The sequence below is a fragment of the Salmo salar genome, chromosome ssa04, assembly GCF_905237065.1.
Source record: "Salmo salar chromosome ssa04, Ssal_v3.1, whole genome shotgun sequence".
Classification (NCBI taxonomy): Eukaryota; Metazoa; Chordata; class Actinopteri; order Salmoniformes; family Salmonidae; genus Salmo; species Salmo salar.
Genome location: NC_059445.1, coordinates 53,414,139 through 53,428,020, shown reverse-complemented (window position 1 = coordinate 53,428,020; position 13,882 = coordinate 53,414,139). Strand labels below are relative to the sequence as shown.

At 43.0% G+C, this 13,882-nt stretch overlaps 1 protein-coding gene across 4 annotated transcripts in view; it reads left to right on the top strand.

Moving 5' to 3' along the window:
- The window catches only part of dscama (Down syndrome cell adhesion molecule a), a 180,140-nt gene that overhangs the window by 108,772 nt on the left and 57,486 nt on the right, over window positions 1-13,882 (top strand). For all 4 annotated transcript variants that reach the window (XM_014197411.2, XM_045717100.1, XM_014197410.2 and 1 more), the window contains exons 7-9: window positions 3,353-3,649; window positions 8,497-8,772; window positions 10,631-10,909. In XM_014197411.2, coding sequence (XP_014052886.2) covers window positions 3,353-3,649; window positions 8,497-8,772; window positions 10,631-10,909 — 852 coding nt within the window. The remainder of the gene's footprint in view (window positions 1-3,352; window positions 3,650-8,496; window positions 8,773-10,630; window positions 10,910-13,882) is intronic.

Sequence of the window (13,882 nt, the reverse complement as noted above, 5' to 3'; positions counted from 1 at the left end):
TATATACTGCTCAAAAAAATAAAGGGAACACTTAAACAACACATCCTAGATCTGAATGAAAGAAATAATCTTATTAAATACTTTTTTTCTTTACATAGTTGAATGTGCTGACAACAAAATCACACAAAAATAATCAATGGAAATCCAATTTATCAACCCATGGAGGTCTGGATTTGGAGTCACACTCAAAATTAAAGTGGAAAACCACCCTACAGGCTGATCCAACTTTGATGTAATGTCCTTAAAACAAGTCAAAATGAGGCTCAGTAGTGTGTGTGGCCTCCACGTGCCTGTATGACCTCCCTACAACGCCTGGGCATGCTCCTGATGAGGTGGCGGATGGTCTCCTGAGGGATCTCCTCCCAGACCTGGACTAAAGCATCCGCCAACTCCTGGACAGTCTGTGGTGCAACGTGGCGTTGGTGGATGGAGCGAGACATGATGTCCCTGATGTGCTCAATTGGATTCAGGTCTGGGGAACGGGCGGGCCAGTCCATAGCATCAATGCCTTCCTCTTGCAGGAACTGCTGACACACTCCAGCCACATGAGGTCTAGCATTGTCTTGCATTAGGAGGAACCCAGGGCCAACCGAACCAGCATATGGTCTCACAAGGGGTCTGAGGATCTCATCTCGGTACCTAATGGCAGTCAGGCTACCTCTGGCGAGCACATGGAGGGCTGTGCGGCCCCCCAAAGAAATGCCACCCCACACCATGACTGACCCACCGCCAAACCGGTCATGCTGGAGGATGTTGCAGGCATCAGAACGTTCTCCACGGCGTCTCCAGACTCTGTCACGTCTGTCACATGTGCTCAGTGTGAACCTGCTTTCATCTGTGAAGAGCACAGGGCGCCAGTAGCGAATTTGCCAATCTTGGTGTTCTCTGGCAAATGCCAAACGTCCTGCACGGTGTTGGGCTGTAAGCACAACCCCCACCTGTGGACGTCGGGCCCTCATACCACCCTCATGGAGTCTGTTTCTGACCGTTTGAGCAGACACATGCACATTTGTGGCCTGCTGGAGGTCATTTTGCAGGGCTCTGGCAGTGGTCCTCCTGCTCCTCCTTGCACAAAGGCGGAGGTAGCGGTCCTGCTGCTGGGTTGTTGCCCTCCTATGGCCTCCTCCACGTCTCCTGATGTACTGGCCTGTCTCCTGGTAGCGGCTCCATGCTCTGGACACTACGCTGACAGACACAGCAAACCTTCTTGCCACAGCTCGCATTGATGTGCCATCCTGGATGAGCTGCACTACCTGAGCCACTTGTGTGGGTTGTAGACTCTGTCTCATGCTACCACTAGAGTGAAAGCACCGCCAGCATTCAAAAGTGACCAAAACATCAGCCAGGAAGCATAGGAACTGAGAAGTGGTCTGCGGTCCCCACCTGCAGAACCACTCCTTTATTGGGGGTGTCTTGCTAATTGCCTATAATTTCCACCTGTTGTCTATTCCATTTGCACAACAGCATGTGAAATGTATTGTCAATCAGTGTTGCTTCCTAAGTGGACAGTTTGATTTCACAGAAGTGTGATTGACTTGGAGTTACATTGTGTTGTTTAAGTGTTCCCTTTATTTTTTTGAGCAGTGTATATATATATATATATATATATATATATATATATATATATATATATATATATATATATATATATATATATATATATATTTGCCATACATTTTAATGTGACATATATTTCTTACAACTACAATAAAATGTAATATATTTCATAAGACAATTCCAAATACATTTACCAAATATATCAATAAATACATGTGAAAATATATTCTATAATACATTGCTTAGTGTATTTCAGAATGGATTTTGAAATACATTAAATCAATTTTGCATTTAACATATATTGGGATATAAATGTTGTATACATTTATATATACATTCTAAATACTTTCCAGTGTAATAGTGCCTGTGTGTAGCTGGTGTAGAGGAGTCAGGCGCAGGACAGCAGATATGAGTAATAAATATAATTTACTCAAATATTAACAAATGCAATGCAATAATTCGAGCTCACAATAACGGACCGTATTACAAACAAACAATCACTCACAAACAAACATGGGGGAACAGAGGGTTAAATAATGAACAAGTAATTGGGGGAATGAAACCAGGTGTGTAAGACAAAACAAATGGAAAATGAAAAGTGGATCAGCGATGGCTAGAAGGCCGGTGACGTCGACCACCGAACGCCGCCCGAACAAGGAGAGGGACCGACTTCGACGGAAGTTGTGACATCCAGAATATATGTTGGAATGTATTTAAAATGTATTAAACACATTATTTGAACATTTTAATTAAAATATATTTTAAATATACTTAAAATTAATATACCTTTTTTCGTATGGGTCCCTCAATGCATGTGAATTAAAGTCAACTATTTTATTTCTCCCTGATTTACTGTACCTGCTAAACAGTGATGTTTACTTATTGTCAGCTAATGCACTGCTTCTTTGTATACACTCCAGGTAGAAATTGTCTGTAGACACATATCTACGATCAACTAACCCAAACCTAATCCTCACCTTCAAATCCAATTTAACCTTTAGGGGGAGAATATGCATCTGACCTTAGATCTGTAAATAGAAGAAACACCTTTAGCTCTAACCCACCTCCCATCTACTAGAACAGTGGTTCCCAACCTTTTTCGGTTACTGTACCACTAACTGAATTCTGCTCTGCCCAAAATACCCCTGAAGTGCTCCCTCGTGTGCATTTTAAGCTTATGGTCTAATGAGTCTTCTCAAGTTCCCCCAATGGATAAGCCAAGTACCAAGTCCTGGTACCCCTGGTTGGGAACCACTGTACTAGAAGAAAAACCTTCAGCTCTAATCCACCTCCCATCTACTAGAAGAAACACCTTTAGCTCTAATCCACCTCCCATCTACTAGAAGAAACACGTTTGCCTCGAATCCACCTCCCATCTACTATAACACCTTGAGCTCTAACCCACCTCCCATCTACTAGAACATTCACCTTAAGCTCTAGCCCACCTCCCATCTACTAGAACATTCACCTTTAGCTCTAGCCCACCTCCCATCTACTAGAAGAAACACCTTTAGCTCTAATCCACCTCCCATCTACCAGAAGAAACACCTTTAGCTCTAACCCACCTCCAATCTACCAGAAGAAACACCTTTAGCTCTAACCCACCTCCCATCTACTAGAAGAAACACCTTTAGCTCTAACCCACCTCCCATCTACTAGAAGATACAACTTTAGCTCTAATCCACCTCCCATCTACTAGAACACCTTTAGCTCTATCCCGCCCCACATCTACTAGAAGAAACACCTTTAGCTCTAACCCACCTCCCATATTGTCTCTCTCTCCCCTTCTCTCCAGATGGCACGCCCAAGATCATCTCCTCCTTCAGTGAGAAAGTGTTTGGAACCAATGAGTTTGTGTCACTGTTCTGCACGGTGAAAGGCACTCCGGAGCCCAGGGTGACGTGGACGCTGGACGATGAGCCGGTGATCAGGGACTCCCGCCACCGGATCGGCCACTACACCAACCAGGAGGGCCATGTGGTCAGCCACCTGAACATCAGCCAGACCACGGGGCCGGACGGGGGTGTCTACCGGTGTATCTGCAACAATTCGGCCGGGGCGGTCTCCTACCAGGCGCGAATAAACGTAAGAGGTGCTTGTCAGATCAGCTCCTCCAAAACAATTACATTTTACACATGTTTATGAATGAATTTGTTGTTTTTGTTGTTTTTCCTGATGCGTGTTTTTTTTTGCTAAGCTCCTTTGAGTGTGCCTGAATAACCTCTTTTGAGCTCTTTCCAGGGTCTCTATGTTGGTTGTGTGTGTTTTCTGTGTGTGCTGTGTTAGTTGTGCACCATTTGTTTGTTTCTTTCCTTCATGTTTTGTTTACGTATGTCATCACAAAGAGGTGTACGTGTGTCTGGGTTTGTGTACTTGTGTGTCTTCCTCTGGGTGTGTGTTGATGTGTGTGTCTGTGTGTTCTATCTGGTCTGTTTTCCCCATCTGTCGTCCTGTCTGTGTCGATGTGGGTCTCTTTGTGTCAACTAGTTCCTCTGTCTGTCTGTCCCAATTTTTTCCCCTTTTGCTTTCATTTCCTATTCAGAACATGGCAAATTATCCTAGGGGCTCGTATAGTGCTGCGATCATCACTCTCTGCTGTCAGTGGTAACTTCTCTAATGCCCTATCTAACACCCGCTGATGGCTTGATATTGGGACACCATTAAGTTGATTTACACTTGCACTAGCATATGACTGAGGAGCAATCTACACTCAGCAGGGAGGTGCCAGGCAGCTTTAAAGCCAGCTACTGTAGGACTGACTGTCACCATGGTTTCTGGGGGTCTATCTAGAGACTCCAGGCCCTCCATCCTCTACTTAATGCTAATTCAAAACAGAGAAGGATAGGCATATGTGTTACGGATTGAATAACTCCTTTTGATGGTTTGCCCCATGGAAAGTAGAGTTGTCACAATACCAGTATCGCGATACTCAGAGGTATCGTGGCAAGGAAACAAAACATGAAGGAAAACAGTCCTAATGTTGGAAACAAGCAACCTTATGTTGTCAACTAGAATCACGTTTTTTCCCCAGGCTATAGCACACACTATTTTACATAGAGTAGGTTTTTTAAAGGACCAAAGAGTTTAGTCTGCTTTGTGTTTTCCTTTTTGCCATGGAAAATCTGTTTTTTGATTATTTTATTTTACCTTTATTTAATTAGGCAAGTCAGTTAAGAACAATTCTTATAATTATTAGGTATCCTAGTAACGCGATACTGGTATCATGACAACCCTACTGGAAATCACCATGTTGCAGCTTTAGCTTGGGCTTAGTGAAGGGATGTTAAAGTCTCCAGGTCAGTAGGCTAGCTAGCCTAGCGCAGAGCACAGCACTGAATGCAGCCAAGCATAGAAGATAAATCTCCACAGGTGCCATTGCGGAGATAGTGTAATGACTGTTTCTCGCATCGTTGGCTCCTTAATCGTGCTAAAGAGAGTAGCAGCGTGGATGCCTGTGCAATGCACTAGAGGTGCACACCACCACATAGTTAAACTGTCTTCTATTCGACAGTGCCTTCAAAGTATTCACACCACTTGACATTTTCCACATTTTGTTGTGTTACAGCCTTAATTTAAAATGGATTACATTGTTGTTGTTTTTGCCTACACACAATACCCCATCATGTCAAAGTGGAATTATGTTTTAAAAATGTATACAAATTAATCAAAAATGAAGAGCTGAAATGTCTTGAGTCAGTAAGTATTCAATCCTTTAGTTATGGCAAGCCTAAACAAGTTCAGGAGTAATCATTTGCTTAACAAGTTGCATGGACTCACTCTGTGTACAATAATAGTGTTTAACATGATTTTTGAATGACGACCTCATCTCTGTACCCCACACATACAATAATCTCTAAGGTCCCTCAGTCGAGCAGATTTAACCACAAAGACCAGGGAGGATTTCTAATGCTTCACAAAGAAGGGCACCTATTGGCAGATGGGTAAAAAAAAAAAAACAGACATTGAATATCCATTTGAGCATGGTGAAGTTATGAATTACTCTTTGGATGGTGTATCAATACACCCAATCACTACAAAGACGCAGGTGTCCTTCCTAACTCAGTTGCCAGCAATAGCAGTGCGTGGGTAAAATAACTGGGAAAGCCAAGCCTGAACCTGTTTGTTCAAATGCCTTGCCATAGGCCAAGACAATAAGACACAGTGGCAGAATAAATTCAATCACACCTTTGTTTCATCACAAAACTGGAGAGCAACATCTGTCCGGTGGAGTCAGCAAAGGATATTGCATGTAACAAACAGTTAGTTACATTACCTACAGCATGGTCAATCAAGTTAATGTTTCCGACCTTTTCAGACTACTAACCCACTATTGATTTAGAACACTGGGGAGTTTCCGCAAGTCGCAATGAAAACAAGAGCTTCCTCCATTATTCCAGCACCATTTCAACTTCAACATTTCAACATCTTTAAATCACATATCACTAATACAGTGACAACTAAAAGATTCCAAAAACAATTTAGTCCAATCAATGTAAGCTAAATATCATGTGGCTGTCTATAGTACTAATTTGTGTGTGTGTGTGTGTGTGTGTGTGTGTCTGCGTGTAGAAGAAACCTGTTGGCTCACCCTACTTGTAGAGAAACGCCAATGCCGTCCTCTTCTCTTTCATGTTGCAGTAAAGGTGGACTCTGTCGTACAGTACACGCTTTTAGTTTTTGTTGTCTAAGGCTACCTGGTTAAAATACTTGCTCGCTAGCCAAACTTCCTTTCATGGGCAACGATTAGCCAGTTAGTTAACATTAGCCTACTACATCTATCTATATATTGAACTTCCATCCTCCCAGGCCAGAGGCACTATGTATGAATTTACGGTTGGATCAGAATTATCCTTATAATACTTGGCCAGTACAGAGAATTAAGTAAAACCACAAGTCCAAATCCCTATCTCCATCCATGGCTAATTTAGGAAAGGGACAATTTTAGCTAGCATGCTAACTAGCCACCATTGGACAACAACACAATGAGATGCAACAATTCAAGTTTATTTCTGTCAAATTACTTTTGGCTTGATGTGATGTGATTGTTGTGAAGCCAAATCCAAGCTGGTTTCCATTGACACTTTTTTTTAGTGCGCCAGGGCCATTCACAGTTGAGCTCAGTCAGTTTAGTGCTACGCTGATTGGCTGTTATTGCATATTTTTTTTATGAAGGGAGGCCAAATGGTTGATGGCTTCCCTTGCATTCAATACTACAGGTGGCAACAATATCATATTATTTTTGACCATACAGCATCAGAAAGATGGGCTATGCCTCCCATGTAGCGCAGCGGTCTAAGGCACTGCATCACAGTGTTACGGCGTCACTACATCCTGGTGTTCGATCCCAGGCTGTGTCACATCCGGTCGTGACCGGGACTCCCATAGGGCGGTTCACAATTGGCCCAGCCTCGTCCAGGTTAAGGTTTGGCTGGGGGGGCTTTACTTGGCTCATCGCGCTCTAGCGACTCCTCGTGGCGGGCTGGGCGCCTGCAGGCTGACCACGGTTGTAACTTGAACTGTGTTTCTTCCGACACGTTGGTGCAGCTGGCTTCCGGGTTAAGCGAGCAGGTGTTAAGAAGCGTGGCTTGGCAAGTCATGTTTCAGAAGACGCATGACTTGACCTTCGCCTCTCCTGAGCACATTGGGGAGTTGCGGGGATGAGACAAGATTGTAATTGGATCGTAATTGGATATCACGAAATTGGGGAGAATTTATTTATTTCAAAAGCTTGAAGACTTTTGAAAATAATAATGGGCAAATGTTGCACAATCCAGCTGTGGAAAGCTCTTTGAGACTTAGCCAGAAATACTCACAGCTGTAATCATTTGCAAAGGTGACTCTAACATGTATTGACTCTTGAATACTTATCTGATCAAGATATATAAGTGTATGATTTTCATAAATGTTTTACAAATGTTAGAATTTCTAGATCGTTAAGAAAAAATTACAATTAAATCCATTTTAATCCCACAAAATGTGGAAAAAGCCAAGGGGTGTAAATACTTTCTGAAGGCACTGTATCGAGCTACAGTATCCAAATGTAGATTAGTACAGTGTTTCCCCACCCTGGTCCTCGAGTACCCCCAACAGTGCACATTTTTATTGAAACGCTGGACAAGCACACCTGATTCAACTTGTCAACTAATCATCAAGCCCTCATTGAGCTGAATGAAGTGTGTTTGTCCAGGGCTACAACAAAAATGTGTGCTGTTGGGGGTACTGGAGGACCAGGGTTGGGAAACACTGATCTACAGTATGTCAAATATACTTATAGTCAGTCAGTATCCCTGATAGGGGTTGTATTATGGAGTCATATTTGTTATATATGCTGTGGGTTTTCCAGCAGTGAAAGAGAGAGCAGGGGGAACATGAGTAATAGTTTTGATAATAGGTTCATGAGTGGAGAATGGGAACATTGTACTCTAATGCTTGTCAAACACAATCATGGCTGGCGTCTAGCAGGTGCTAGAACAGTATAATAATATTCACTTCACCTCAGAGAGAGTAAAATTGGAAGGTTGGTAAACCCCTTCTGGAACACTCAGCTATGGATAGGTCCCAGGACGAGGTGATTTTATATTGCTATTATTCCATAAGACTATTATAGGAAATAAATGGCAAGAATTTACATAAATGAGCACTGCTTTATAATAGAGAAGTATTTATTTTTGTAAATTGTTTTTTTAATGTAAATTCTTACCCTTTATTTACTAATTACAGGGAAAAGAGGTGTTGATATTATACCAATCTATTATCCACAGTAAGATATTGTTTTAATATGTTACAATCCCCAATAAATGTTTCCTTTGTCTTTCAGAATGAATCACTGTCTGTATCCATGGTTTTTGACACACTTCAACATCTCACACTTCTAAAGTTTCACATTTCTTAGCCTCAAAATCATTTTAAGAGAGGTATTTCTCTTCTGTCTCCTTTAAGGGCCTGCCAGCATACGACCAATGAAAAACCTCACCGCCATTGCTGGGCGGGACATGTATATCCACTGCCGCGTCATTGGCTACCCGTACTACTCCATCAAGTGGCACAAGGATGCCAACCTGCTCCCCTATAACCACCGGCAGCGGGCGTTTGAGAACAATGGCACGCTAAAGCTGTATGATGTACAGAAGGATGTGGATGAGGGAGAGTACACGTGTAGCGTGCTGGTCTCACCTTCTCTCTCCACCAGCCAAAGTGTGCACGTCAGTGTGAAAGGTACAGTACGCACTCAAACCTGGTCTCACTCTGCCAGACTCAGTTAATAAACATATAACGCAGGGCTCCCCGACCTAGAGCTACAGTACCAGTCAAAAGTTTGGACACACCTACTCATTCCATTGTTTTAATAAATGTATATTATTTACTACATTGTAGAATAATAGTGAAGACATCAAACTATGAAATAACACATGGAATCATGTAGTAACCAAAAAACGGTATATTTTATATTTGAGATTCTTCAAAGTAGCCACCCTTTGCCTTGATGTCAGCTTTGCACACTCTTGACATTCTCTCAACCAACTTCATGAGGTAGTCACCTGGAATTCATTTCAATTAACAGGTGTGCCTTGTTAAAAGTTAATTTGTGGAATTTCTTTCCTTTATGCGTTTCAGTTGTGTTGTGACAAGGTAGGTGTGGTATACAGAAGATAGCCCTATTTGGTAAAAGACGAAGTCCATATTATGGCTAGAACAGCTCAAATAAGCAAAGATAAATGACAGTCCATAATTTCTTTAAGACATGAAGGTCAGTCAATCTGGAAAATTTGCAGTGCAGTCGCAAAACCATCAAGCGCTATGATGAAACTGGCTTTCACGAGGACCGCCACAGGAAAGGAAGACCCAGAGTTACCTCTGCTGCAGAGGATAAGTTCATTAGAGTTAACTGCACCTCAGATTGCAGCCCAAATAAATGCTTCACAGAGTTCAAGTAACAGACACATCTCAACATCAACTGTTCAGAGGAGACTGCGTGAATCAGGCCTTCATGGTCAAACTGCTGCAAAGAAATCACTACTAAAGGACACCAATAAGAAGAAGAGACTTGCATGGACCAAGCTCCCGAGTGGCGCAGCGGTCTAAGGCACAGCGTTTCAGTGCTAGAGGCGTCACTACAGACCCTGGTTTGATCCCGGACTGTGTCACATCTGGCTGCGATCAGGAGTCCCATAGGGCGGCGCACAATTGTCCCAGCGGCGTCTGGGTTAGAGGAGGGTTGGCCGGGGTAAGCTGTCATTGTAAAAGAAGAATTTGCTCTTAAAAAAAACAACAAAAAAAAACACGAGAAATGGACATTAGACCGGTGGAAATCTGTCCTTTGGTCTGATGAGTACAAATTTGAGATTTGTCGTGTCTTTGTGAGACGCAGAGTTGGTGAACGGATGATGTCCATATGTGTGGTTCCCACCGTGAAGCATGGAGAAGAAGGTATGATGGTGTGGGGGTGCTTGCTGGTGACACTGTTGGTGATTTACACGTTAACGAGTGTGCAAGGCGGGGGAAATCACGCTGGCTACGGCCCTAGACAAAGCTGGGAACACTGTCATTCCCACTCTGCCTAATTTGCCTCTCGGCTGCTTAGCATTCCGAGGCTGAGGAGAGGAGAGGAGAGGGAATCCCCAGGAGCCCATTATGCCTACTTTGTTGTGAATTAAATAAGCGCTGAAGTGCTGCTTATTCCAATGTTATTTTAAATCATTAATTCTCCAAAGCATCTGTTTCTCACGATGTCTACAGTGTCCCTAGAGAGAGAGAGGGAGAGGGAGAGCACATCCATGCTCATGCAGTCAGGCATATTCGTGTTATTTCAGTGAGAATTCTGCCTCCCCACAATGGGAAATATAATCAGTTTATCTCTCTCACTTGCATCTCCACTGTGTTAAGCCATGCTATTAATAAGGTGATGGACTGGATGTGATGATGGTTGATTAGGGAAATCTTTTCACAGGGGTTTCACAGGATGGTACCTGCTAAACTTACAATGCACAAATACAACTGACTGAGTTGAATCCTTGCTTTTAGAGACATAAATAAATATGCTTGCCTTAACTCAACCCCTCTCTTTCTTCCGTAGTTCCTCCCACCATCCATCCCTTCGAGTTCCCTCGTTTCTCCATCGGCCAGCGTGTGTTCATTCCATGTGTGGTGATGTCAGGTGACCAGCCTGTCTTCATCACATGGCAGAAGGACGGTCAGCCAATCCCGGCCAGCCTGAGTGTAACCATCGACAACATAGACTTCACCAGCTCCCTGCGTATCTCCAACCTGTCTCTCCTGCACAATGGCAACTACACCTGCATTGCACGCAACCAGGCCGCCATCGTGGAACACCAGAGTCAGCTCATTGTCAGGGGTGAGGGAGGAGGGGAGGGAGAAAGGGTGGAGGTGGGCTGGGAGGGGCGGGGTGGAGAGGGGTGAGAAGGGGAGAGAGGGAGGGAGGGAGGGAGGATGGGGAAAAGGGGCGAGAAGGCTTGACAGTATTTTGCTAGATACAACTCTCTTCATATGTTCCCCTACAGTTGGAGTGGATCCAAATCAACCTACCACTAGGCCTATGTTGGGTATAGCTCAGGAAAACCTGGCAAAACTATATGCTTAAACAAAATATAACCCTAACATGCTGACCAGACCGCACGAACGCGTGCGCCCACGTGCGCTATCTCACGCAAGTTGATTTTGTCCACCCACACCAGTAGCGATCAGGACACGCAGGTTGAAACAAACTCTGAACCAATTATATTAATTTGCTGTTGCTAGCTAATTTGTCCTGGGATATAAACATTGGGTTGTTATTTTACCTGTAATTCACAAGGTTCTCCACTCCGTCAATTAATCCACAGATAAAACCGAATTTGTTTCTAGTCATCTCCTCCTTCCTTCAAACTGCTTCTTCTTTGGACTTCATATGGCGGTTGGCAACCTACTTTAAGGTGCGTTACCATAACTGACCGGAGTGTGGACCTCAATTCATCTTTTAATCACCCATGTGGGTATATGCTCCTAAAAATCTATGAGGAGATGGCATTGGGTGTATGCCCCTATAAAACAATGAGGATATAGAATAGAATAGAATAAAACTTTATTGTCCATCCAGGATGGACATTTATTTTTTTTGGCATCACCTTCATTAAAATAATCAGACATTCTCACATCATACACATTTAAACCATCATGTCCATCATGTTGCATACACTAAAAACATAGAAGACATTAATACATTCATTCACAAACAACCGGTGTCCCAACTGCACTAGATACAGTTGAAGTTGGAAGTTTACATACACTTAGGTTGGAGTCATTAAAACTTTTTTTTCAACCACTCCACACATTTCTTGTTAACAAACTATAGTTTTGGCAAGTCGGTTAGGACATTTACTTTGTGCATGATACAAGTAATATTTCCAACAATTGTTTACAGACAGATTATTTCACTTATCATTCACTGTATCACAATTCCAGTGGGTCAGAAGTTTACATACACTAAGTTGACTGCCTTTAAACAGCTTCGAAAATTCCAGAAAATGATGTCATGGCTTTAGAAGCTTCTGATAGGCTAATTGACATAATTTGAGTCAATCAAGGCCTACCTTCAAACTCAGTGCCTCTTTGCTTGACATCATGGGAAAATCAAAAGAAATCAGCCAAGACCTCAAAAAAATTAAATGGTATACCTCCACAAGTCTGGTTCATCCTTGGAAGCAATTTCCAAACGCCTGAAGGTACCATGTTCATCTGTACAAACAATAGTACGCAAGTATAAACACCATGGGACCATGCAGCTGTCATACCGCTCAGGAAGGAGATGCGTTCTGTCTCCTAGAGATGAACGTACTTTGGTGCGAAAGTGCAAATCAATCCCAGAACAACAGCAAAGGACCTCATGAAGATGCTGGAGGAAGCCGGTACAAAAGTATCTATATCCACAGTAAAACGAGTCCTATATCGACATAACCTGAAAGGCCGCTCAGCAAGGAAGAAGCCACTGCTCCAAAACCGCCATAAAAAAGCCAGACTATGGTTTGCAACTGCACATGGGGACAAAGATTGTACTTTTTGGACAAATGTCCTCTGGTCTGATGAAACAAAAATTTAACTGTTTGGCCATAATGACCATCGTTATGTTTGGAGGAAAAAGGGGGACGCTTGCAAGCCGAAGAACACTATCCCAACTGTGAAGCACGGGGGTGGCAGCATCATGTTGTGGGGGTGCTTTGCTACAGGAGGGACTGGTGCACTTCACAAACTAGATGGCATCATGAGGAAAGAAAATTAAGTGGATATATTTAAGCAACATCTCAAGATCAGTCAGGAAGTTAAAGCTTGGTCGTAAATGGGTCTTCCAAATGGACAATGACCCCAAGCATGCTTCCAAAGTTGTGGCAAAATGGCTAAAGGACAACAAAGTCAAGGTATTGTGGCATCACAAAGCCCTGACCTCACTCCTATAGAAAATTTGTGGGCAGAACTGAAGAAGCGTGTGCGAGCAAGGAGGCTTAGAAACCTGACTCAGTTACACCAGCTCTGTCAGGAGGAATGGGCCAAAATTCACCCAACTTATTGTGGGAAGCTTGTGGAAGGCTACCTGAAACGTTTGACCCAAGTAAATTTTTTTAAAGGCAATGCTACCAAATACTAATTGAGTGTATGTATACTTCTGACCCACTGCGAATGTGATGAAAGAAATAAAAGCTGAAATAAATCATTCTCTCTACTATTATTTGACATTTCACATTCTTAAAATAAAGTGGTGATCCTAACTGACCTTAAAAAACTGAGTTTAAATGTGTTTGGCTAAGGTGTATGTAAACTTCCGACGTCAACTGTATACCGATACAATTTATTTTGCATTTAGTAGTCCAACAGCACAAGGAACGAATTCATGTTTGAACATGTTCTTCTTCTTGGTCATGGGCTTTCTGAAGTGCCGGCCAGAGGGAAGCCTCTCAATCTGAGGGTGTAGAGGGTCGGAGGGGTCGCCAATGACAGCCAGTGCCTTCTTTTTGGTTGCCTTGTGGAACAGAATGTTCAAATATGCCTGTGGTCAACCAATTACTCTGCTGGCTGTGTTTACTATTCTGGTCAGTTTGATTTTGCTCCTCACACTCAGATTACCATACCAGACTGCCATATTGAACGTGAGGATGCTCTCCACCAAGCTGCTGTACACCCTCTCCAGAACATCCTGGCTGATCCCAAACCCCTTTAAGGCAGGACTTGCATCGCGTTGAGCGTCAGAAATAGAACCAAGTTCTATTTTAGCACCTGGCTTCGCAGATGCTCGCTGACGCGCATAAAACACCACGAGCAGTGTGGCTGCAATGATTGA